This window comes from Ptychodera flava, chromosome 7 (assembly GCF_041260155.1).
Source record: "Ptychodera flava strain L36383 chromosome 7, AS_Pfla_20210202, whole genome shotgun sequence".
In the NCBI taxonomy this organism is placed as follows: Eukaryota; Metazoa; Hemichordata; class Enteropneusta; family Ptychoderidae; genus Ptychodera; species Ptychodera flava.
This window is the reverse complement of record NC_091934.1, coordinates 43,706,595-43,733,790: the sequence shown is the minus strand read 5'-3', so window position 1 is coordinate 43,733,790 and position 27,196 is coordinate 43,706,595. Positions and strand designations below refer to the sequence as shown.

The 27,196-nt window shown below is 37.2% G+C and overlaps 1 protein-coding gene across 1 annotated transcript in view; it reads right to left on the bottom strand.

Annotated features, from left to right (window-relative positions):
* Positions 1–27,196, bottom strand: part of LOC139137637 (uncharacterized) — a 47,239-nt gene that overhangs the window by 18,982 nt on the left and 1,061 nt on the right. Inside the window, exons 2-6 of the mRNA XM_070705832.1 lie at positions 15,903–15,969; positions 15,229–15,530; positions 9,791–9,883; positions 6,772–6,890; positions 5,366–5,500 (exon numbers count right to left, since the gene is read on the bottom strand). Of these exons, the coding sequence (XP_070561933.1) occupies positions 5,366–5,368 (3 nt within the window). The 5' untranslated portion in view covers positions 5,369–5,500; positions 6,772–6,890; positions 9,791–9,883; positions 15,229–15,530; positions 15,903–15,969. The remainder of the gene's footprint in view (positions 1–5,365; positions 5,501–6,771; positions 6,891–9,790; positions 9,884–15,228; positions 15,531–15,902; positions 15,970–27,196) is intronic.

Genomic DNA, 27,196 nt, shown 5'->3' with positions numbered 1-27,196 from the left:
CCCTCGCAAAGATCCAACTCAAATTTGAGAGCCATTGGGCTGGTGGTTTCAGAGAAGAAGAATTTTTACTGAAAATGAGAAAAAATCACAAAAATTCAGCAAAAATATAAAATTAAGGATATCTTCACAATATTCATAAAACTGTATAAGGTTCACCTAAGGTACTTGCACACAAATTTTCAAAGCAATCAAAAAGCGGTTCTTGAGTTATTAATTCTTAATCATTTTCACATTTTGTAAGCTCATTTGCATAATTTTGGCAATGCAGACTTCATTTGAACAAAATCCCATCTATAGCCCAGGATGCATCCACACACCAAATACCAAGCTGAAACGTGCAGCGGTTTGCGTGTTTTTGATGTTGACGGACATACTGTACATACATACATACATACACAAATACATACAGACGCCATCGACTTCAGCCTATACGATAAACTCACATTGGTAAAACCAAATGTGAGCTAAAAAACAGCATATCTGTCAGGTTATAAAGAATCTTCCATTGTTATCTTTATCAGTATTTTCATCCTATTAACCTCGCACATTTTCAAATTAACATTGCAAGTAAGTTCTGTTGAATAAGTTGAGACTGTAGGTACTCAGAGAAAGCACAATGAAGAGACAAATGTTTGCAGCTTATGAAGTTCAAGGTCATCAAAAGCATTATAAGAAATCATGTAACACTTTCATTGCTCTGTTTACACAGATTGCATAATTGCTATAAATAGAACATGAGGAATCTTATAGCCCAGCTTTACCATAAAAGCCCTATCACTTTGACCACTTTTTTAATTGACCACTCTATTTTTTCCTCAAAAGTAATTTTATTTTATCCTTACTAAGTTGACCATAAATGGAAATTGGAACTTTCTCTATCTCTATTTCTTTGACCAACCTATCATAACAAACTATTATGAGTAATTTCGTTTAGATAGCATACAGGGAAAATACATGACGGTACAGAATATGTCAAAGTTTGGATTCAGGAAAGTTTCCTTTACATGTTTTAATCATCCAAGATGGTAAGCATTTCACTATTATGGCGCGTAATCAAGGCCAATATTCGAACTCCCAATTTTCAACTATCGAACTCCACATTTTCAACTTTCAAACTTCCAATTTTCAACTATCAAACTCAGGGGTGAGCAAATCCAGTGGTCCGAGGTCCGGGACCATCGATTTTTTGCCGCGGACCATTAGTTTTTCACTTTGTCTGGTCCGACGGACCAGTAGATAATCAAAAATAACAGACACAAAAAGATAGCAAAGTGCGCAATCCGATACCCGTAAGCATGTACACAACGTTGCCAGTCCTGCACTGCCATCATTCTCGGTCATATTTGGTATCAGGTGACTTCCACTGCCACTTACATCATCTTTCACGCAACAGGGTCAATAGGGGTACCCAGTATTGCTGAAGTGACTTGTAGTTGCCGATCATGCTGTTTCTATAGACAGTACAGTAATTGAATAGAGCTCACACAGCAGTGGTCGATCGTCTGCTGCATTGAGTCAACTTTGTTCTGCATAAAGAGCAGGTTCTTTGAATGACTATAGCTAATCATTTGAGATATGATTTTGTCAGAAAACAGCTGGCAAAATAGTCCAGCACAATGTGGAAACACTGTCCCTCCATCAATCGGTCGGAAACGCTCTTGTCAAAATGTGCGAACGAGGGGATTAGCTGGTAGGATGCGCGTTGCGCTGGCGTTCGCTGTTGATGACGTCACACCAGCTGTAGCGTCCCCTCAAAGAGTGGGTACGGTGGTGTCGTCTTCGACGAAGAAACTAGCCTGAATCGGCCGTAAAGTATACAGCTACTTTGAAATGTCAGTGTATTCTCAATAAGCAATATTTCTTGCCGGTGATCTTTTTATTCCTAATCTATTTTCAGCTATCGCGTTTAGGTGATTTTCATTGAATTGCGTCTTTCATAATGTGTCAGGAGAACATGAATTTTTGTTCGCTCTACACTGCAAAATTATGACGGTCTGTTTCATTCTGATGTCTGTTCTTGTGATTAAGTATACGTAAAATTAAACTGACGAACCCAGTTTTTGAATAAAGGTTTATAATGAGACGCAAACTGATAGTTTATTGTGTAATGCTTTGCTCCGCAATTTAGAAAATGGCGTCCACTGACGATCTGTATTCTCGTTGTGTGAAGAGTCGAAATATTCATGGTTTTTCGTTTTGATGACTGGTCAAATAAGTTCGATTGGGACCTATTTATCTGATTGAAAGCAATTTCAACTTATTTTAGCGATTCAATAACTGCAAATCAAAGTATAAAGGAAGGATAGAAAAGCAGATGACCCAAACTCGGCCGAACGCCATTTTTTTTGCGACCCTCGCAGAGTCGATGTTCGATTCTTTGAAATCTTTTTTGATTGCTGTGCCTTGCGTACTACATGTATTTTAATGTAGATTTTCTTGATTTGGTACTAGTAACACTATTTAAAATAAACTGACGACGCAATTTTTGTGATCAAACGTATCCATTGGCGGGAATTTATGTGAAAAATATTGTTTTGATTCAAACCCCATTGCGATTTTTCTGGCGTGTCATGAAGCCCTATCGAGCCACGTGCTTGATGTGTCACACAGATCTCCCGGTAGCTGTAAAACAATGCCGCTACGAATAGGAAAATTTACATTTAAGAAAGGTCATTTTTGTTTCGATGTCCTATGTCCTCGAAAACCGCTGGCTCCATGCACTTATGCACTCGTTTTCACGGACGGGGCATGTGAACTTCGTTTTAACTTAAACTTTAAGTTATACAATCGGAACACTTTAGACCTCTTCACTCTGTTCCTCTGAAATGGTGTTGAAATCGATGTCTTGTCATCAAGAGAAATGAAATCATGGTCGTAATGATTACATTGGTGTTGAGTTGACTGCAAGTGTAGTCCAGTCAAACGCAACCAGCACGTGTAAATACGAAACACAGCCAATGTACGCATGCGAATTGTCCTTTAGTTCATTGCATGTTAGGTAAAAATGGTGTCATCATTTATGCTAATGTTAGACCAAGTTGCGATAATCTCTTTACGCGAATAAACAGTGTAACGGAAGCGCAACGCGCATCAGGACAATAGAAATACATCACCCCAACATCACTACGCTTGATTTTTATTGAAATTAAAGCGAATGTTGATTATGCTCGTGATTTTATTTATTACAATTTACAAAAAAAATGGGGGGAAAGGAGGACCACCAGACCAAGTTGCAGGACCACTGAATTGTTTTTGCTACTGGTCCGGGGACCACTGGATTCAAAATGGATTTGCTCACCCCTGAAACTCCACATTTTCAACTTTCGAACTCCACATTTTCAACTATTGAACTCCACATTTTCAACTTTCAAACTCCACATTTTCAACTATGGAACTCAACATTTTGGATTCATATTCCCCATTTTCAACTATCGAAGTCATAGGTCCCCCTAGACCACTAGCCAGCGAACACAAGCCAAAATGAGCATACATATAGTCAATACGACTTTAAAAAATCGTCGGTGTCATTTTACATGATATTACTTATCACTTTGTTAGGGAGTCCCAAACACATGGTGACCTCACAGTTAATTTTGAATATGGACGACACCGAGTTCGTTCGTGACCACGTCAGTGGTAGTTTGTCTAGGCTGCTACTTGATCTTGACCAGCCTAACAGACGGCGAGATGTGTCACGTAGGTGTGAGAGTCTTGTTAGACATTTGTCACAGTTAAGTGGCATTGGAATATGTAGTGAGCGTATTGTCCAGCTGGTGCAAGCCGCTCAACGTGAAATACATGATGTTGAACATAGTGGTCACGGTGTAATAAAGGGAAAGTGGCTTCACACATCAGCCATCTCGTCTTGTATGTGCTTTGGTGTGTTTAGTGTCTGAGTTGTCTTTTTGTTGTTAGTGTTTAAAAATAAGCCATGGCGAGCCACAAACTCATGCTCTTGTCATTAGACGATATGATAGCGACCGAATTAAGTGATAGCGGAGGTTGGCAGTAAATCTTGATGTTATAGCATCACAAGTGTTTCCGGTTCATATTTTTGGACCCTCTATAACATCACATAGGAATAACTCTAAAACTCCGAAACGTCATGTGACGTATCTATGACGCCTTCTGGCGTAGTATAGCCCAGAAGGAAAAACGTGGGTAACTACAATGAAGCAAGTTAGGGATGCCTAGGGAGAATACGAATCCCAAATGTTGAGTTCGAAAGTTGAAAATGTTGAGTTCGATAGTTGAAAATGTGGAGTTTGAATATTGAATGTTGAGTTCGATAGTTGAAAATGTGGAGTTCGAAAGTTGAAAATGGGGAATAGGAATCCCAAATGTTGAGTTCGATAGTTGAATGTTGAGTTCGATAGTTGAAAATTGGGAGTTTGAATATTGGCCTTGATTACGCGCCATACACTATGAACTGTCAAAAAAGTTGAACTTTCTAATAATTCTACACTAAAATTATTTTGGCTTTGTTGATTTCCTAATTAATTCAATTATTTAAAATCATATTAATTATTTTTTTCTGGGTGAATTGATAGGGTTTATACAGTACAAGAGTTACATACAATGCAAGTCAAATTCAGTTAAAACATTACTGTCTAACATTGCATCATTCCTATAAATAACACCTCAGCCTGGAACAGCACAATCATAATCTGCTCATTCACACAGGCAGTACTTGACTTTGAATGAATGACCTACTACATTTCACCTGTGTACCAAATTTGAAAGCATGGCAAAAAGTACCACAAAATTTGCAAATTTCACCTGGAGTTCACAGAGTCATCTTCAGGTCACTCCTAGGAACCTGCACACCCAATTAGAAAGTAATGGCATACACAGTTTCAAAGAAGATTTTTTTAAACAAATTGCAATAATTGCCCAAAAAGATTTTTACTAAAATGGCAAAAAAAAAAGAAAAAAAAATCATTAAAAAGTAGAAAGCATCAATATTGACATCAAATGTATATGTTTATATGAATTGGGCCTAAGGTACCTAAAAACCAAATATGACAATGATCAGATGAGTAGTTCCTGAGTTATTGATTTTTGACAATTTTCGCCCATTTTTCTACCTCATTTGCATATCTATGAGACTAAAAATTCATTTTAAGAACTGCACATCTACACCATATGTGGCATCACTACACCAAAAATCAGCTTAATCTGTGCAGCAGTTCTTGAATTTTTGCGTTGGACAGACAGACATCCATCCATACATACATACATACATACATACATACATACAGACATACATCTCACTTACAGACTTTTTGCAACCATATAACCTCCAAATTGCCATATATGTATGGCAAATGGGAGCTAAAAAGGAAAGAAAGTACGACTTGCATACCATGAGACTGCCTTCGTCTGTTTGTTCTTCTTTGTTTCTTCCATTTGTAGATAACAATTGCTAGAATAATTATAACTGCAATGAAGCCAGCAATTCCAATTCCAATCCAAATATTCGCATTTCCGCCATGAGGTTCTGGTGATGGAATATTTCAAGTTGTGACAGTGTTATACTGTTATAGTTTCTGAAATTGTTGTCCACATGAGACAGTCACCCTAACTAACAGGCTCACATGTGGAGCTCTGGTGGTTTTTAAAGAAGCTTGGATTTAATTGTGTCATGGCTGATGAAAGCAGTACACATAAAGGAGCTATCTTTTTAACTTTTTGCAATTTTAAGAATACATTAAATACAGTAAATACTTACTAAGGTATTAGCCATCAGTTTGCCAAATAATGTTAATGAATTATTTGAAAAATATTCAAAAATAACTCCATGTGCTTCACACACACAGTGTGTTTTGTTTGTGACCTCTGGACAACATGGACTACGTTGTATTCCAGTGGGTTTACTGAGAGACGAGGATTGCTACAGTTTATGAAAGCTGGTGTTATTATATGTGAAAGGTGCCACACAATACAGATTTTGTTACAAATACCAGAATGACATGTGATACTGAGTAGCAGTTCATATTTGGGTGTGTCATGATTTGACCTTCATATCAGGCCGGGATTTAAGGCACATGAGCTGCAACTTTTGACTCATTTTCATGACTTTATATTTAGATTAAAATTAGCTCATAGAAATGTTCTTACTGAGAGATGTTTACTCAAGTATAATTATCCCCTGAGTGGGACTGCGTGGGGAGGTTTCAGTAAGACAAATAATAAACGGGTGCCACACCCAAATATGGTCACCTCCATGCAACTACATGATAAACAGCATAAATAACGCATGTGCAAATTTGAATCTTACAAATACAACATGATCACGTTGGCAGAAAAAGACTGAAAGGAAAGGAAAGAGATTCACTCCACTTTGACAAAAATTTTCTGTTTTCCACATAATATGGCAAGATTTTGAAAATAGCGTTAAATTTAAAATGAACAAAAATCTGCCAATTCTGCCATACATGTAAGCAAATGTTGTTGAAGCATAGTTAATGACTATATCATTCAATTTGTAGATTGCAATTAATATCTGAGGGAATTATAGGTACCTTGAAGTTGGACAAATTTCGCAGAGTTGCAGCTCATGGGCCTTTAATACCAGCCTGGTGTTAACCCTTGAGCCGAGTTTTTTCTACACTCTGCACTCAAACGGGATGGAAATTGTCCATGGTCAACCATTTTTAGACATCTTTCAATAAGTCTAACAACATCAGTAACTTGTCATTAATATAACAGTATATTAGTGATAAAAAGTCAAAACAAAGTGACTTTGTCCCTATAAGGTGGTTTACTTACTAGGGTTGGCACTTGATGTGGTAGGAAGACTGGCACTTGGATTTATTTCAGATATACGTATGCATTTTGTATCAGATTCCCTCGAGCCTAGTGTCTCTACCTCAAAATCATCCTCGCACCTGAAAAGAGTAAAATATATCTGATATGTAGTCAGGTCTTGTAAATCTGATCCGCTCGGTGGAGAAGCAATACTTGTTCTTTGTAGACGAGCAAAAAGCACATGTGAGTATAGAACTGTTAATTTGCTTAAATATATTACATTGGTAAAAATTGGCAACTAATTTCAATCAATGAACAACATGCATACTGATTGTTCAAACTGGAAGATACTTCACAGAAAATGACAGAGCTGGCTAACTTTATAACATTTTCACTTTGTGGATGCACTATGTATTGTATCTCAAGACAAATTGAATTGTATGTTTCCTTTGTTCATGGTGCTACACGTCATTTGGTCCACTGTGACAAATTGTGTCTATACTTGGGAATACGCAGTAACTGTCAGATATTTCAGGGCATATGGCAAAATAAGATTTCATCACTTGAAGTGAACTGTGTAGGTCCAGATTTGGGAAATAGACAACAGCATCATGATCGCAGAATTGTATTGAATGATGACCATTCTTCAGAGTTTCATATAACGACACAATTAGTGAAACATTGAACCAATGATCCAATGCTGAAATTGGTTTCAATAAAAAAGACAAAATACTGAAGCTAAAAAATCAATACAATTTTTGTGTTTCAAACAATACAGGAAATACCGGTAGTGCCAGTGAGTATAACTGTACATGTAGCTCACCTTACTTAAGATCATTAAATAATAAAATCATGTTTTACTCACAAATTTATCTTTTTGAGTTATATATTTTTTAACATCAAGATCCATACATTTTCCAGCTAATTCAATTTTACTACAAAAACGGAGTCAGCTTGGATTCTCTGTTGTGCTGCGCAACAAAATAACGCAGCCACTGACGTTTTTTTCAGGCACGCACAACACCTAAAATAAATGTCATCAAAGGCATACCACCTATTCAATCAAGCAACAAATCAAACAAAAGATTCAATTTGTATTCTAATTGTAACAAAAAGTTACTCCCAGGGTTGTATAATGCAAGAAACACACAGCATCATATGCAGGACTAGGACAGCATCTACCGAACAAATGCTGCAGCAAGCAGTTCAATATAGATTGCTGCCATCGTATATAATAATAATAATAATAATTATAATAATAATAATAATAATTTATTTACCCTTTTTTACAAATAAATGTAAATTTCACAGAACTTTTTTGATATTCATATATAAGTTACAGGGTAAATAGGAAATGGAAAAAAAAAAAGCAAAAATGTTAGTCAAAGTCCATTTCCTTAATGAATACAATTGTGATTAATCTAATAAACATATATTTTAGTACATCAATTCTTGTGCAACAGGAAATAATACTCCATCATGTCTATGTATATGTCAACATTATTTTGAGGGATTGTCGGAAGGAGCTATTAAAGAGACGGTTTTGATCTAATATCATGTGGTAGGGTATTCCATAAAATACTTCCTGTGTAAGATATTGCATGTTTGCCCATAGTTGTGTTGATAGTTGGAACAAAAGGTTTCCTATCTCTTTATGTCACAGTACTATAGCAGTGTGATGGAATGGAACAGTAATTTGATAAATGATGAGGCAATTGAAGGTATCGTAAATTAACTCATACATAAAAGAACAAACTTGTAATTTGTGAAGTTTGAAAATATCAAGAATGCTGTGTAACTGTCATCACCCATGTCTATTATAAATGTCCAGATGAAATTCAAATGACAACAAGCACAGTGTTGCCGACTGTCTGACCGACTCCTTTGCCCCTTCCCCCCACACACAAGCAACTATTCGTAATGTTTTCCATAGACGTTATCCGTGTTTAGTGTCGGTTGTTTTCCCAAAGGCGGAAAACCTTCTCTCCAGTTAATGAGTTGGATAAAATCACTGATAATGTTGAAATTTAACCTTTTTTCATTTTTGTTGTTCGAGACATGGATAGATATTTGTCTAACACATCCATTATGAACATGTTCAAAAATTCATTCCTCGTAACGCCAGCACGCCTTTTCAATAAAAAAAAGATTTCATGACATTTGCTACATTGTTTTTGTGTTTTGTCTGTAAAAAATACCATCAAGGACAGTGTATTCACATTTGGTTTGAATTGGTCCATCCAAAAAACATTTAAACCAGAAAAACAACAATGACAAAAGTAAATAAGGTCTGAAACTGTATGGGTATAGCGGTACTGGAGGGCAACTTAATTCAGGAACGCACATAGCACAGGAATGTTTCAACACAGTCCCTCATAGTTTGAGCAGGTCTGCCAATACGGTATGTAACAGTTCATGAACAATGTCAGGAAATGATTCATTGTGTAGGCTGTTTCAGTTACTGCCACCACTCCAACACATAGAAGGTACACCCCATACAAATGAGGTCATGCCTCATAGAACCTCTCACTTAGATGTGTAGGTTGTTTCAGTTAATACCACCACTCCAACACATTTGCAGGATTTCCCTTTTTCTTACATCATTTGCATATTTCCGACACTGACATATTCATTTGAACAAAGTCACATCTCACCCCTGGGTCTACCTGTACACCAAACACTAAGATGGTAGACGCGGCGGTCTGGGAGTTTTTGAGTTGGACAGACATACATCCGCACAAACTAACATACACACATACATACAAACGCCACCAACTCACCATATAAGCTCTTTTTCGTATTTATAGATGTACTAAATATGAGCTAAAACGTCAGTGGCTGCATTTACTTTGTTAGGCGGCATTAGAGAAAGTATTCGCTGATTCAGTTTTATAGTAGACAGTACGGCCTATCCACTAATCTACATCACTTACTGTTGGTGACCTTCAATCCTCACAAAATATCTACTTCTGTTTAAGTAACTTCAAAGCCATTTGACTTTTGCACCCTACACTGACACAGAACAGTAAGTGTACATTACCTGGTGTGATTTCGACATGGTGAAAATGAGTCAACTGTGTCTGAAAAAGTACCACTCATACATTCTTGACATTTCACATTACCTCTGAGGAACCTAAGGAAACAACAATTTCATTGATTGTAATATCACGCCCTTAATTGCCAATAATACAAACTTTGAATGATGATGATCAGGATTCAGTCAGTTAAAACCTGCAGTATAAAATGCAACAACGGTTTTAGGACAGTTACCACCCAGACAAATACCCTCTGGACAATCACCACCAGACATATAACCCCATCCCCACCCCCCAGGTAATTACCACCAACCATTACACACCAATACCACCAAAGACTTGTACCACCAGGATATTTACCCCCTAATACTATTTATAACAACTATACCGGTATTGCTTTGTCAGAAATGATGTCAGATGGGAAATGATGAAAAGGTTCCCATACAATTGCTCAGATTGCATGACATTGTGCATCTTTTGTAGCCCTGTCTCCTACTGGGTGCAACATGATTTACCTTTCACTATGCCTCAAAAGTGTTTCTATCTAAGTTATACTCTATACCTATAAGGAATCGAACCCCGGATGCCTGAATTAAAGACTCCTCCCGTTACCACTACGCCATGCGGAGTTGTCTGCGGCTGTATGTTGAACTGTTAATCTTGAACTTGACACTGTACCGGTATGTCTAACCATGCATTATATAATAAATGAATACTATAAATGTCATTAAAATAAAAACTACGGTATATGGTGTTAATGGTCTGAAATAATGTCTTTATACGAACCATTTCATTGGCTTATCCTAAAACCTAACCTTGACCCAAACACTAGGCAACTAACATTATGTCTCTTTTTTCCATTTTTGTCTACCGGTATTTGTTTGGTCAAAACCGGATTGTGTCTAAAGTTACACACATCTTTAAATTCATGTTTTATGGGTGGAATGTGTGTTAGATATCTCATTAAATATTTCCTAATTCCTTCATCACCAACATATAAGATACACTCCATTAGGCTGTTTAATCATAGACAGTGTCTATGCTATGTCAAAACAAAGTTGAAACTGTTTGAAAACAAGTCATCGTTGATGACACAGTCCCCACTTGTTAACCCTTAAAACGCCATGCCCGTATATATCCGTACACGCCCAACTCACGCTCAGCGCCATGCACGGATATATCCGTACACGCCTGAGGTTCGCTCAGGCAAAGTTTGGAACTTGATTTCCCGCGTATAACAGGTCACCTGACAAATAAATCCATTCCTTACCCTTTGAACCCACTTCAGGTCCATATAAGGACTAAAATAATGACATCATCAGTTGTAGCTAGGCAATTTCCAGTAATTTGAGCGACCTTTCGAGGAATTCGGGTCGACTATTTTTACCGTGAATACCTAATCAGATCTGGTCGCTGACTTCGCTGAAGTGAGAGACATTCTGAACGCTTTTTCCTGCTGTACATCCTAAAGACGATCGTTTTGTGACAAGTTATTGGCCATTTCTTATAGAAATGACATATTTTCGTATTTTTTGAGGATAATCTCTGAGAAAATGAAGACTTTTTTTGATCGGCCGAACGTGATTTTGAAGTTGAACAGAGGCTTGAATGGCGTCACCACGGACCATCGCATTGACCAGCCTCTCTGAAAGCTCAAGTTTGAGTATGTCAGTTCGGTTTTCTAGGCCGAAAACACTAATGATGAAGAAATTTGAAAGGATTTTCACGAAATCTTAATTTAATATGTGATTTTGGAGCGATCAGGTCTGTTTATGTCAAGTAAACTTTGGTATCGCGGCATTCTTCACCGTGTATCGAGACGGCCAAGATGGCCGCCGATCACAGGTTTGTGTGTACAAAACATACAACACGGCACGTTCCGAACTGTTGACCTCGCGTCATATTCCTACGTCTATAACATATTCTTTTGTCGAAATATACCCGATATGTAATTATTTATATCATATCTATTGGTTTCTGTTCATTTACTGGCGAATTATGTTGCGTGCTCGTCAAAATACGTGATCAAACTTTCATATGTGTTCACATTGTCTGTCATGATTTACGGAGACGTCGCGATCAAACGTCAGGGCCAGTACGGTTATCGAAAGCGTTCAGAGGCGAATGTCGTCCTTATTGTACCTAAAACTTATTTTATTTAGTTCTTGAATCAAATTTATTTTCTCAGAAGTTCAGATAGTGCGTTTTTGTGGTGAAATTTTTCGTCGTTTGCCAATCACAGGGTAGCTAATAAAGTAGCCGAATACAGGCTCTGATTTGAATTGCCTTGTAAGATGGCAGCTTGTTCATGATATCAATCAAATTAGTTGTTTGTGTTTACTTGCAATGCCAAAATCTTTCAAACATATCCTCTCTAACTTTAATGGCAACATTCATTCCAAAACAACAACAATTGAATTATATCTGATAGCAATCAGAATCCAAATAAAAAAATAAAAACAAAGATTTTTCCTGGTTACATGGTTTCACCGTTCGATGCAGAAAGAAGTACACAAACAAACAAACAAACAAACAAACAAATAAATAAATAAACGACAAATGAATATAAGATGTTGTTTACGAAATTCAATCATGTTGCTGATTAAAATTGTCTTGAGCTATATTTCACTTGTGTTATATGCTTTTGTGTAGCTGTGTTGAAGGGTATGTGGTATTTGTATTATTGACAAATATCAACAATTGTTTGTTTGTTTATTATTTACATTTGATAAGTTCCGCTGCTGAAAATTTTCACCAAAATATGTCTTTTCATGACATTTAAAATGTGTAAAAGTTTGCAGGTTTTTGGACTATAAGATCTATTTTTAGAGTCTTTTATTCATTTTCAATACATTTTGAACCAAAAATGTGCATTTTAAGCCCATTTTCCCACCCCCATTTGCTAAACCAAACATGGAAAGACTTCTCGAAGCTTCTCCATTTCCTGATCTTTGAAATTCATAGTGGTTTGGCTGGGCTTCCAATCATAGGAAACACACTGTACCTGTCTAAAAGAAGTGTAACATGTCAAGTTTATTGGTTCAAAAGTTCTTGGCATGGGAGGCTATATTGCATGAAAGTCTATGGCGTCTTAAGGATTAATGGGTACTTTGATTACATGTCCTCAGAGAGGATAGAGTCCTCTTCATTAATTAGGTCTGTGATAAAAATACTTTGATACAGATGGCGCTCAATGGCCAAGAATGAGTTCCATGGTGATGAAAACATAAAACCAATGTAGGCCACCATCCTAAAGTTCATAAAATGAGTCAACTAGGATTAATCAATAGGATGTTGTAAAACATTTTTGCATACAATTCTAACACTTGACAGATTATCACTGGTACCATATTTCATAAAGTTTGATGCAGTATTTACAACACTATGAGATCAACATCTGTATCGAGTTTCATCACATTTGCCGTTGTATTAATTTGTGGCTATATCACCCTAATTAGGAAAGTTCATTACTTATGCAATTACAAATTAATTAAAATGACACTGATAAATGTTTTTTCAATGTTAAAGCAATGTGAGCTTAACATCAGTTAACATCTGTATAAAATTTCATGAGTTTGATGCAGTACGTATTTCTTGACATATCACCTACTTACGAAACTTCAATAATTGACATGTTACTGCTACATGACGTGAACAAATTGATGAGCATATGTATGAAATAGGTCAATGTCCTTGTACCAACTTTGAATGATACTGGTGGAAATATGTCTGAGTTATGGCTCTGTACATTTGAAAATTGTAACAAAATCACCGCCATGCAGCGATATTTGATCTTACTGTTTAAAAAATCAACATGTATATGTATGACGTAAGTCAATGTACATGTACCAACTTTGAATAAGATCAGTTGAGACTTGCCAGAGTTATGGCTCTCGACATGGAACAACCATAACAAAATTGCTACCATGTGGCCATATTGGACCATCTCGTGAAACCAATCGACATACATATGTATAAATAAGTCAATGTCCTTGTACAAACTTTGAATAAATTTGCTTGATACATGTCTGAGTTATGGTTCCGGACATGAAAAAATCGGAAAAAAATGGCCACACGGCGGCCATATTGGATTGTATCATAAAACAAATCAATGTGCATATGTATGACATAGGTCAATGTCCTTGTACTAAGTTTGAATAAAATCGGTGAATAAATTAGTTGAGACATGCCCAAGTTTTGGCTAAGGACACGAAAAAATTGTAACAAAATGGCTGCCATGCAGCCATATTGGATCATATCATGAAACAAATTGACATACATATGTATGACATAGGTTAATGTCCTTGTACCAACTTTGAATAAAATCGGTTGAGATATGCCTGAGAGTATTATGGCTCTGTACATGAAAAATCGTAACAAAATTGGATCGTATCACATAACAAATTAACATGCATATGCATTACATTAGTCAATCTCCTTGTACCAACTTTGAATAAAATCGGTTGAAACATGTCTGAGTTATGGCTCTGTATATAAAAAAAATTGTAATAAAATGGCCGCCTGGCGGCCATATTGGATCGTATCACATAACAAATCAACGTACATATGTATGACATAGGTCAATGTCCTTGTACCACATTTGAATAAAATTGGTTGAGATATGCCTGAGTTATGCCTCTGTATATGAAAAAATCATAACAAAATGGCCACACAGCAGCCATATTGGATCGTATCACAAAACAAATTGACGTGCATATCTATGACATTGGTCAATGTCCTTGTGCCAACTTTGAATAAAATCGGTTAAAACATGTCTGAGTTATGGCTCTGTATATGAAAAAATTGTAATAAAATGGCCGCTGGCGGCCATATTGGATCGTATCACAAAACAAATCAACGTACATATCTATGACATTGGTCAATGTCCTTGTACCAACTTTGAATAAAATCGGTTAAAACATGTCTGAGTTATGGCTCTGTATATGAAAAAAATTGTAATAAAATGGCCGCCTGGCGGCCATATTGGATCGTATCACGAAACAAATCGACGTGCATATCTATGAAATTGGTCAATATTCTTGTACCAACTTTGAACGGTGTCCGTGGGGACTAATAAAGACAATGAATCAGACATCCTTTACAATTATATTTTAAGAGAGGGGGTAATTGTTCGGGTGGCAAATGTCTTGTGTGGTATGTGTCTGGTGGTAAATAGCTGGGGTGTGTGTGTGTGTGTAAATGGTAGGTGGCAAATGTCTTAATTGGTACTAAATGTCCGGGGGGGGGGGGGGTAACTGTTCTGTTACTGCACTATAAAATGCAACAACATACACATGCAACTGTAATTCATCCTGAAGATCAAGTACATGTGAGCTCTACATGTGGAATGATGACGTCTGTGGCAATTTTTATTGTAACTGTTTTTTTTTCACTGTGCAAACAAGTACAGTGAGCTGAGATATGAGTTGACAGTCCCTGTTACCTTGTCTAACTACTCCATAGCCTTTCTTGCATTTTGTCCACTGATGGCAATCATCTCCTGGAGTCTTATAGAAGTTATCTCTGCATATACACTTTGTGTCACTGGTCTTTGTTCCTTTTTCTATCTCTATTTCGGTATAATTGTTACATATGTAATGATTCCAGCAACGATCACCAGTATTTCGAACATCAACATATGTATGGTCTTCACAAGGTGTACATGAAATATTTTTACCCTGACAGGTTACTGAGCTGGCTGGATCTCTGTGCTGTCCTGTAACAGTACAGTACAGTACAACTTATCTGACAGGTTGAAAAATAATAAGTATGATATATTATTATAAGTAACTTTGTAATGAAACTGTATCCTCACATTCAAATGAGAAATCTCCTCTCGTTATGACAATAACTAGCAATATTTTGTTTCATTAGAAAGTGAAGTATTACAAATGGTACTATTACACTTGAGCTCTGTTGATTAATTGTTGCATTATAACTTAAAAATACTTGACCTGTATTGTAAAATCCACAAATTGTGTTGGACAATTAAAGTACTTCAATTACATGTATAGCAAATTCATAACTGTTCATAGTAAGAAAACAACATCGTACAAGTAGGTAAGTGAGGAAAAAATTGACAAAATTATGAAACCGTTCCAGGGATTATCTTCTTACCTGGTAGACATATAGATTGACAGTTTGGATTAGGTGGTGCTGATGATTGCCCAGTGATTGCTGACAACTGCAAACATAAACGAGGTAAGTTACAAGGTAAGTTATGTTATTATGTTACATGCCTCGCATATCGAATGTAGCACACATACATGTAAAGCAAATCTGAGCTGACACCGTAATTACGAAAAGTCATTACATATATCACTTAGTAATTAATCGATAGGATGTTGCTAGATATTTCTGCATCCAATTTAATTGTACTGACAGATTATCACCTGTACAACACGTACTTCATAGAATTTGATGCACTGTGCTTCTAGACATTCACCCTGAAACCAAAATTCACTATGTATGCAAATTAGCATTTAATTTCAATGTACCTCTAAATGTCATTGCATTCTATTACAGCACCTTGAGATCAACATCTGTACAAAGTTTTATCAAATTTGATGCAGTAATTTTGGACATATCACTCTGATAAGGAAAGTTCATTAAATATGCAAATAAAATTTCTTTAACATGACATGGATAAACGTCTTTATTCACTGTTAAAGCAACGTACATGTAAGCTCAACTTCCGTACCAAGTTTCATGAAATTTGATGAAGTATTTCTTGACATATCAGCCTAATTATGTCCGTGGGGACTAACAATTCATTAAATATGCAAATCAGCAGCTAATTGATATGATACTGCTGTATATCTTTGCATGCTATTGCAACACTGTAAGATTAACATTCCGACCTACTGTCATTGGATTATGGATTGGTATGATTGCGATTATTTTATCTGTACAGACTTTAATCAAATTTGCCACAGCATTTCTAGACATATCACACCAACTATGAAAGTTCATCAAATATGCAAATTAACAATTAATTGACATGATACTGCTTAATGTCTTCACACAGTGCTACAGTTCCAAGAGATCAACATCTGAAATATGTTTCATTAAATTTAATGCTGACATAGCATACTGGTGACCAAAGATCTTTGAATATGTAATTTACCAATTAATTAACATGATACTGCTTAATGTCTTTGTACACTAATATTTGAAACTCACATTATTTTGGAAATGATAAATGACAAAACCATTTGTGTAGAATAAATCATTTCTAAGTCCTATGTAGTGGAGGGATAATGATTGCTAAAGGCCAATTAGCTGTATCTCTTTTTAGCATTTTTTCAATACGATGAAATCCAATGCAGCAATTGTCTTAAAGTGATTATCAAAGTATGACTTCATACATTTTTTCAAATATTGGCAACAAATGCACAACTCATATTTTTACAACTAAATAAACTGAGTTGTGGCTCAAATACGCTGAAAAGCATCTGAATTCACAAAATTCACTACCAAGGATCAAAATACTATTTAAGTGACATTTAAAAGACAATATGGCTTAACAATGGGAATCAAAAACATCTCTCCAAAGACTGGATGGTATTTCTTTGGTATATAAATTATGCAAAGATACTGCGGGGGCGGCGGCTTTAAATTTGACTAAGAACTGTCAATTAACAATCATGCTAGCTAATTATTAGACCATTTTCAACCATTCCATATGACCAGACCTGGTTTTATTCCTGTTGTTTTCAATTAAATGGATGGTGGGACTTGTGCATGTAGAAATGGAATTTCAGGATTACAGTCATAGGGAGGTCTACTAGTGCTGGAGGCAAAAATTAAGGTCTAGAATAAAATAAGATAAATCTTTGTTTAATTTGAGTTGTTTTTCTTCCTTTATTTTAAAAAAATAGTGACAACATCACTGTTCGCTCCCATATAGTTATCAAAACAAGTCAACAATTGTATGAAACATGGACATACATATACAGACAGACTGACATACACAGACTGGCACAGAGTGATGACATTGACCCCAAGTGTGCCTTGGCTCATGGATATAACGAACAGGTGAATGTTATGATAAAATAGTTAAGTATAGACCTATACAGGCACTGAGAGTGAATATGTTACAGCACTTTGATAGTTGATTAGTTTCTTTTCCTTTTCTACTCCTGTGATAATCTTTAAGACAATCAATCTGCAAGGCAGTTTATGTATTGACAAATATGTTATCTTTTACAAGTACACAGTAAACTGTTCTTGATTTTTCATTTACAATATTTGACATAGACTGAAATACATAACATGCAACCAATGTTTACACTTTGCCCATACACCAGATACATGGAGAAATTTCAACATACAATCATCAACTCAGAAACCCTACAGGAAAAAGTAAACATTGTTTTCTTCCAGAACAGCTGGTGCATCAACATCTGGAACAACTTACAAACTTAACCAATTACACAAGGATGATGAAACAAGAGATAAAATTAAACTGTGGTGAACTTGACCATCCTTTCAAATCCTTACCTAACTTGACATCTTAAACTAAAATACACTGCATGGTTAATTGCGCACAAAAATACATCGGGGTGGACTATTTGATAAGGGACGGTGTCTGGAAGATCGATGAGGTACATTACAGTATCTTTTTTATCCGATCCATTGTACATTCTTTTTTCCCCACTCTCCCATCTTTTTGTTTTGTCAAACCTTCTCTGGCTGAATTTTTTATTTATTTGTTTGGAATTTTTTCAAAATCTGCCAGGATTTTTTTACTGCATTTCAACACCAAATACAGTTTACCATATCAAATGCTTACTAAATCACCACATTATATACTCTTAGTTCCAGTAGGTATAAAATTACCAAAAAAAATCTTAAAAATACAAAATGAAAGATATCTCAGTAAAACTGAAAGTTTCGCAAAGTTGCCCCAAAAATTCAAAATTCCGGATTTCAACTTAATTTCAATGTATCTTATTAACAAAAACCCTAAGAACCGGTTTACTAAATATCAAAGCAATCAGACTAGTAAATTTTGAGAAACAAATTTTTTGACCAAAAATGAGAAAAATTGCCCCCCAAAATACAAAATTGCAGATTTCATCCTAATTTTAAATATATCAAATTAACATAAACCCTAGGAACCTGTACACTAGATATCAAAGCTACCAGATCACAAGTTTAGGAGAAAAAATATTTGACCAAAAAGGCAAAAATTGCCCCAAAATAAAAAAATTGCCAGTTTCAACATACCTTCAATACATTATATTGGGATTAATCTTAGATACCTGTATACCAAATATCAAAGCTATCAAATCAGTAGTTTTTGGATAAAAATTTTTTTATCAAAAATTATGAAAATTGCCCCAAAATTACAAATATGACAATATCAATACAATTTGCACAAGCATGACTGAGGCCATTCTGAGGAACATGAATATGAAGTTTCATAGCAATCAGATGAGCGATTTCAGAGAACAAGATTTTTTGACTAAAAACGGAAAAAAATACCCTAAAAATACAATCATGCAAATTTCATCCCAATTTTTGCACACATACTTTAGAATACCTAATTCTGCATACCAAGTTTCAACCAAATCTGACCACTGTTTACTGAGTTTTTAGCCATTTGCATGGATTTTTCTTTTTTCCCCTCATTTGCATATTTTTGGCACTGACATGTTCATTTTGACCCAACTGCTTGGGGTTAATTAGGGGCGCCCTCTATGTTGAGTATTTTCCCGCCTTTACTGATGTCACTTGTGATGTGTCAGCCATCTTGTTCACAGCAGTCGACTTTTAGTGAGCTGCTCAAAAATTCACTCTCACTAGTATTTGATGTGAAGGTCTTTCATACATTATGTCGGATCAAGAAAACACGCCAGCACAGTCCCCAGAAGGTTCCGATGCGGAAAATCCACCACAATCTGAACGCCGTGCACCGATTTGTTCAGGCTGTAAGCAAGCAGTGAAAGGGCATCGTGCTATGGGATTGCAACCTGGCCCAAACTGCACTGGTCTGGTTACAACTCAACATGTGACAGAGAAAGGTACGGCAAGTAAAGCCCCTTCAGTTTCTAGTGACCAAACGACAAACATTTCAGAGTTCGACCGCTTAAAGGAAAAGGAACAAGAACTTTTGATAGAAAGAACTTTGTTGCTGCAAAAACGCGCACAGCATGAACTGGAACAACGCATTAAACATTTAGAGCGGGAAGTCCATTCTCTCCGTATCGAGGACGACACCACAAGTAACGCACACCGACCTCTCGTATCCTCACCTCTTACGTCTGACTCATCAGCCAGTTTAAGTACCAGTCATCAACAGAGCACTACAAAGTCGTTAGGTCACACGACTAGTAATGTTTCACATCTGATTGCCACTCCGCCTCTTACTAATACCTCGGCTAACTCGCGCTCACCCGCAACAATCAGTGCTGGGGACAACGGTCAGAAGACCACCATTGAAACTTTACGTCGTGATACAAATGCTAACCATGCAACCGACGCCCAACTAGCTCAGGTGCTCGATTCAGCATTTGGCGTATCTCACAGGCCTGCCGCTGGACAGGACACACTCATCAGTTCTAATCATCATTTTGTTCATCCATCATCAACACAAGGTAAGACAGGCAAATCCCCTAGAGACATTCAGGCTCCTGGTACAGTCGACGAGTCTAGAGTTCGTTGGCCTCACTTACGCCTACCTCGAGAAAAAGGAGGAAAGGTACCAAAGTTTGACAGTCTGACAGTGGCGCAATTAGTCAGAGGTGAACTGGAAATCATCAATTCTACATATCTGCCTATGTTACATACAGAACGCAGCCACAGATTATTACATCTGCAAAACTTAATGCGGCTTGCACACAAACACGATTGGTTGGATGTTCTGAATTTCCATGGTACCATTTTAGAGAAGATACAGTGTGGAGAACTGGAGTGGAAAAATTCTTTCGATCAGTATGAGAAAGAAATACTCTCCCCAGACACCCTAAAATCAGTAAAACAAGTAAACGACAACACAGTAAAGAAGAACACTGACAAGAAAAGTGACATTTGCTACAAATTCAATTTCCAGACCTGTGAGTGGGGAGATAAATGCTTTAGACGCCACATTTGTTACAGATGTCACAAATTTAAGAATACTGCAGAACCACACAGCGGAAAAGATTGTCAGAGCAATAACAGTAAAAAAGCTATGGCACCAGAGGCAGTTGCCGAGGACTGACCGGAATACAAACCCACTCCATCTGTTCACTCTTCATCACTTGCAAGCATAAGTGATTTTTGTCCAATAATTTCTAGTCTCAGTCTCCCGTCAGCACAACCACTTTCGGATTTTCAATCAGTGTCTACAGTTTCTCAATTTGCCTATTCTCAGGCTCATTCGATTTCGGATACTCGGGACACCTGGTCCCTTACCCCAGGTTTGAACTTCTCTGCACCCCTCACTGTGCTCAGATCACCAACAGCGATTGATCCAAAGCCATATCCAACACACGGGTCAACTGCAGGGACCTCCTTATGTCAGCCTAACTCAGAAGACCACAACTTTACACAGACAGTACTTCTCGAAGAAAGTACAGATTTTACTTCAGTCTCAGGCTTGATGACGCCAAGACTTGAATACTTTTGTACAACACATAAACAGGTGCATCTGTCAGGATCACCCAATTATCGCATTTGTTGTTATCCTGTTCCTACAAAACTGAATCTGCCACTGTGGCGATCATTACTTCAAAACTACCATGACTTTATTATTTGTGATTATCACCAGTTTGGTTGGCCAGTTGGTTATACCAGAGACACTGTACCAATCTTCGAAATTCGCAATCATGCTTCGGCGTACCAATTTGCAGAGGACATTGAACATTTCATCACCACAGAAGTAGCAGCTGGTGCCACTGCAGGACCTTTCACAAGTAACCCACTACTTCCCAATCAGTTGGTTTTGTCACCGCTTCAGACCGTTCCCAAGAAGGATTCGGTTCACCGTAGGGTGGTTATGGATTTGAGTTTCCCGCCAAACTTTGCAGTTAATGACGGGATTTCGTCAGACTTCTATGATGGATATTACATAAAACTAACTTACCCATCGATCGATCAATTCACAGACCTCATTCAGCAAAAAGGACCTGGTTGTTTGTTATTCAAACGAGACTTGCGCAGAGCATATCGTCAAATATACATTGATCCTAAGGATTACAATCTATTAGGCTATTGCTGGAATGATCTTTTTTATTTTGACGTTGTTTTTCCCTTTGGACTCAGATCAGCAGCTTCAGCTTGTCAACGCACCACTAATGCAGTTATGTATCTATATAGACAAACTGGTTATGTTGGAATCAATTACTTGGATGATTTTGGAGGGGTGGAGGTGGCCGAAAAAGCACAGGCAGCCTTCACTTCTCTGGGTAGACTTCTTTCACAACTTGGGTTGGAGGAGGCACATGACAAAGCTGTACCACCTTCCACATGTATGGTATTTTTAGGCACAGAATTTAATACAGTTACTATGACTATGTCTATCCCAGCACAGAAATTAACTATGCTTATCACAGAGTTAGATGACTGGTACAATAAAACTTTTGTGTCTAAACGCCAGTTTCAATCTTTGTTAGGAAAATTACACGCAGTGTCAGCCTGTGTGCGCTCAGGCAGGGTGTTTTTATCACGTATGCTTCAAATATTTCGAGCTCAATACAACTCGTCACGTATCTACTTAGACGCTCAGTTCTTTGCAGATTTAGTTTGGTGGCGTACATTCTTACCACTGTACAATGGTGTCTCAGTTATTCCACACCATAGATGGAGCTCCCCTGATGCTGTTTTCTCAACAGATGCCTGCACCACAGGTTGCGGGGGTTTTTACAAGGGATTGTATTTTCATTCCATTTTCCCTTCAGGTATACTGCAACAAAACATACACATTAACGCACTTGAACTTTTAACAGTACTTTTAGCATGCCGCTTATGGGGTCATTTATGGCAAGGCCTCCGCATTCAATTATATTGTGATAACATGTCCACTGTTAATGTAATCAATTCAGGGCGTTCTAGAGATGCTCACATGCTACAGTACCTGAGAGAGCTGTGGCTTGTCATGTCACTTAACAGTTTCGAACTTCGAGCAGTGCATCTTTCAGGTCAAGACAATCGCATTGCCGATCATTTAAGCAGATGGCACATCTCGGTGTCTCACGCAGATGCTTTCCACCAGTTGACAGAAGGTGTTTCTACCACTTGGGTGGATGCTCCAGTGTCACTGTTCAGAGATTTGCATTTTTCTTTATAACTTTTTAGTCCATTGGAACTTTCATAGTATTGTAATTTTTTTTTTCCACCTATATTCTCATTACAGGATGGTCTGTTCTTCAGCATGAAACTTCAGCACTTCAAGCATCTGCTTTTGCTGCAGGAACAATACAAAATTTAAAGACCCAGTGGAGAACTTTTCTCTTATTTTGCAACCATTTTGGGCTGACACCAGTCCCAGCCACACCGCATGTAATTTCTGCATACCTTACATTTTTGTCCCGTTCTATTACATCAGTGCAGTCGATCAAGAATTATTTAAACGGGGTCAGTAAACTACATCTGTTTTTAGGCCTTGAGTGCAGTGCACTTGAGAGCTTCCAGGTTAAATTAACTCTCAAAGGACTTCAGAGAGTTCACACAAAGTCATGTGTTCAAAAATTACCTATTTCACCTGCAATTTTGTTAGCTATACATAAGTATTTAGATTTTTCTCAAGCATTTAACCATGTACTCTGGGCTGCCTTTCTTCTAGGGTTTTTCACTTTTCTCAGAAAATCCAATTTGGTAGTCCAGTCTCAATCAGTATTTGACCCCAGTAAACACCTTTGCCGTGAGGATATCAGATTTACTGATTTTGGTCTTGAAGTAACTATCAGATGGTCAAAAACTAATCAGTTACACAACAGAGTTTGTTCTATCCCAGTAGCAAGTCTACCGGGTTCAATTTTATGCCCTGTGACAGCGTTCGCTCATATGTGCAAGCTCATTCCAGCTCCTCCGGGTGCACCTGCCTTTGTTTATTTTTCCAAGGGAGTCCTTGTCCCACTCACACATAGGGTTTTTGTCTCCTCGCTGCGTTCACTTTTGGCTGCAGCAGGTTTTAACCCATCACTATTTTCGGGGCATAGTTTTCGCCGCGGGGGTGCTTCCTTCGCCTTTGAGGCAGGTGTCCCTGGGGAGCTAATCAAGCTTCACGGGGATTGGAAATCATCAGCGTATTTACGATATTTAACCATCAATTCAGCTCAGTGTTGTTCTGTCACATTGTTAATGAGAGAGCACTTGCTCAGTCATTACTAGTTTAACGCTGCATCACACTGTTCAATAGTGATGTCCTGTTATACATGTTGTTTATGAAAGAGTATTAGCTCAGCATGCATCATTAGTTTTATATTTGAATCAGCAGCTTTATATATTACTACAGTACTGTTCATACCTCAGCAGTTTTCAAAAACACCTTTGTTTTACGCGTTTTGTAGCATCAGGAGACAAGTTCTGTAATTTTGTGAAATGTCACTTACAGTTTTTCTCCACATGGGGCCATACCTCTCGCTTCCACCCCCTGGCTTGGCGGCTTGGAGCTGGTTTTGTCAAAACTCTTTGCTCAGGATTAAAGATTTTGCCAAGTTCCGCCAATGCCAGTGTGTGTGGTTGCCTTCCTTTTGTATGTGCCCCATTGGTTCCAGCGTTCTAGAGGGAAGCCACTAATTTTGACCCAACTGCTTGGGGTTAATTAGGGGCGCCCTCTATGTTGAGTATTTTCCCGCCTTTACTGATGTCACTTGTGATGTGTCAGCCATCTTGTTCACAGCAGTCGACTTTTAGTGAGCTGCTCAAAAATTCACCCTCCCCCCTCTTCCCAATGTTTTGTATTTTAGAGGAGGGTGGAGCTGGTTTTGTCAAAACTCTTTGCTCAGGATTAAAGATTTGCCAAGTTCCGCCAATGCCAGTGTGTGTGGTTGCCTTCCTTTTGTATGTGCCCCATTGGTTCCACGTTCTAGAGGGAAGCCACTAATTTGAATAAATTCACATCTCCACCCCTAGGTGCACCTGTACACAAAATACTAAGACAGTAGGTGCTACGGTTTAGGAGTTTTTGATGTGGACGGACATACAGACGACATTTTTCCACCTTATACGAATACCTCCCATTTGCATATATACATAAATGCATATTATATGGGAGCTAAAAATGTATCTTTTTGTTCATTTCCCCAAATTTCAATGAATTTAATGCATTTTTTCCCATCCGAAAATGTCCGAAATCACTACTTCACTCACACTTATGTGATCTGCAAAGTTTCTTTGTCAAGCAAGGATGCCCTAATCTGCCAGTTTTTAAAACATTTCCATGATTGTTCTGCTGGTGATGTACACTGTAGATGGATTGAACTGCAGCCCTAGCACAAAGATACAATCATTGCTACAGCCAATCACAGGTCATTTTATAGTACTTGGTCTCATCTTGCAACAAGCCTCAGTGCAGTGACCCAGCCTCTCTGCTGGGCCATGGTGCTCTACTTCTGCCTGGAGAAGATAGTCTGGTGAAATTCCTATTCCATTACTGTTTTTCAAAATGGCTGCTGACAGAAAATTGTCACCCTCTAATTGGCCATCGCCACAACATTTTATGACCTACCTGTAGGTCCTGACCCCTAAAGAATAAAAAATTGTTTTGCCAGACTCGGAAGAAAGGATAGCTTAAGGTGGTTGGAAAGGCTATTTTTGCACCAATTCTTTTCTCAGAGTTAATGTCAAGTTTCAAGTGTTAGAATCAAGATATTTAGTTCAAATTTTCAGGATAACTTCCTTAATTAATATTTTCTCTAAAGCATATAAAAATTGTATATTTGCAGCCATGATTTTGAAATATGACACCAGTAAATATTAAAATTTAATTTTTCATATTTTTTTTACATATTTGAATTTAATAATTGGATAGTATTAATATTACCAAATTAGTTATAAATATGTTGACACTATTTATTGTAAGATTTGCACGGCAGGATTTATAAATAAAATTTGTTTTTATGATTTTACATGGGTTTATATATCAAAAAATTATAAAAAATTCTTTCAAATTTCAAAATGTGATTCTTCAAAAAGTACTTCAAATACAGGAAAATTGTGCCATACAAATCTTATCTGTAACCTTGTTAATAGGCTGTAAAAATTCCATGTCCATATCTCATTTCAAAGTTGGATTAAATTGGTATACAATTATGTAGGAAAACTGTTATTCTGTCAAAAATGTTGAAAACAAGCCATATTTGCACCCCTCTTTTGAAGTCATAGAGCAGTTTTTTTGGTTAATCTCACTTTTGACACCTCTTTGACACTCAAAGAATCTAAAAATGCATTTACAATAGCAGTCACTCACTCTGAATGCCAGCACCGCCTTGTCAAACTTTCCTGAAAAATAGCAAATAATGACTTTCCCTTTTCAAACATTTTATTAAAAGCTAGGGGACCTCTACCATAGTTAATACACTAAGGACTCCCCAACTTCTTCTTATTTGGTCAGTTTTTCAGAAGTTTTAACAGCCTGTAACTCTGCAATGCCTTTGTGCCCAAATGTCTAGTTTTTTTTATTCCACAGAGAATGTTGACTACTTTTATATTTTAATAGTTTTGTTGAAATTTATAACTGACGCTCTAGCCTTTCCAACCACCTTAATGTCTTCACCATGCACTTCCTAAACTGCAATGTGACAAAATGATGACCTCTGACTATATGAACAGCGATGTGCCTACCACTACACTCAGTATGACTTTGTCTTTTTAAACGTTACTTATATAAAAAAAGTGAGGGCAACTCAAAACATCTTTTTCTACTTATGTTAATGATGTCACGGTATATTGAATCGATAAACATGGTTTGATGATATGGAGAAACATGGCGAGACACCTGTGAATTGATATATAGTGCTTTGACCCTGGTCATTGTGATCTGGGTCCCTGGGAGAACCGGTTGTATGTTAGAGTGATTTGTCTTAAGGGAGCCATAATTATTTACAGCCTGGGGGGGGGGGGTTCGGAGGAATGTGAGGGGGTCACTCAAAATGTTGAAAACGTCAAGGGGGTTACTCAAAATGTAGAGGTTACACAAAATGTAGAGAGGAAGAAGGGGTTTACTCATCTTTTTGTGTGAAATAAATTGAAACACCTCTCAGATTGCACCATTGCACATATCAATTTGTCAAAATTTTCAATGTGAGAGAGGGGTACACCCCCTCTCTGACGTGCTCTCCCCTTGGGGTGTTCTCACAATATATCACAATATATCACAATATATCATATTTAATTCATCTGTAGGAACCTGTATATCAAATATCAAAGTTGTCAGATGAGCGCTTTTGATGAAATAAAGTTTTGACCAAAAATGATAAAAAAAT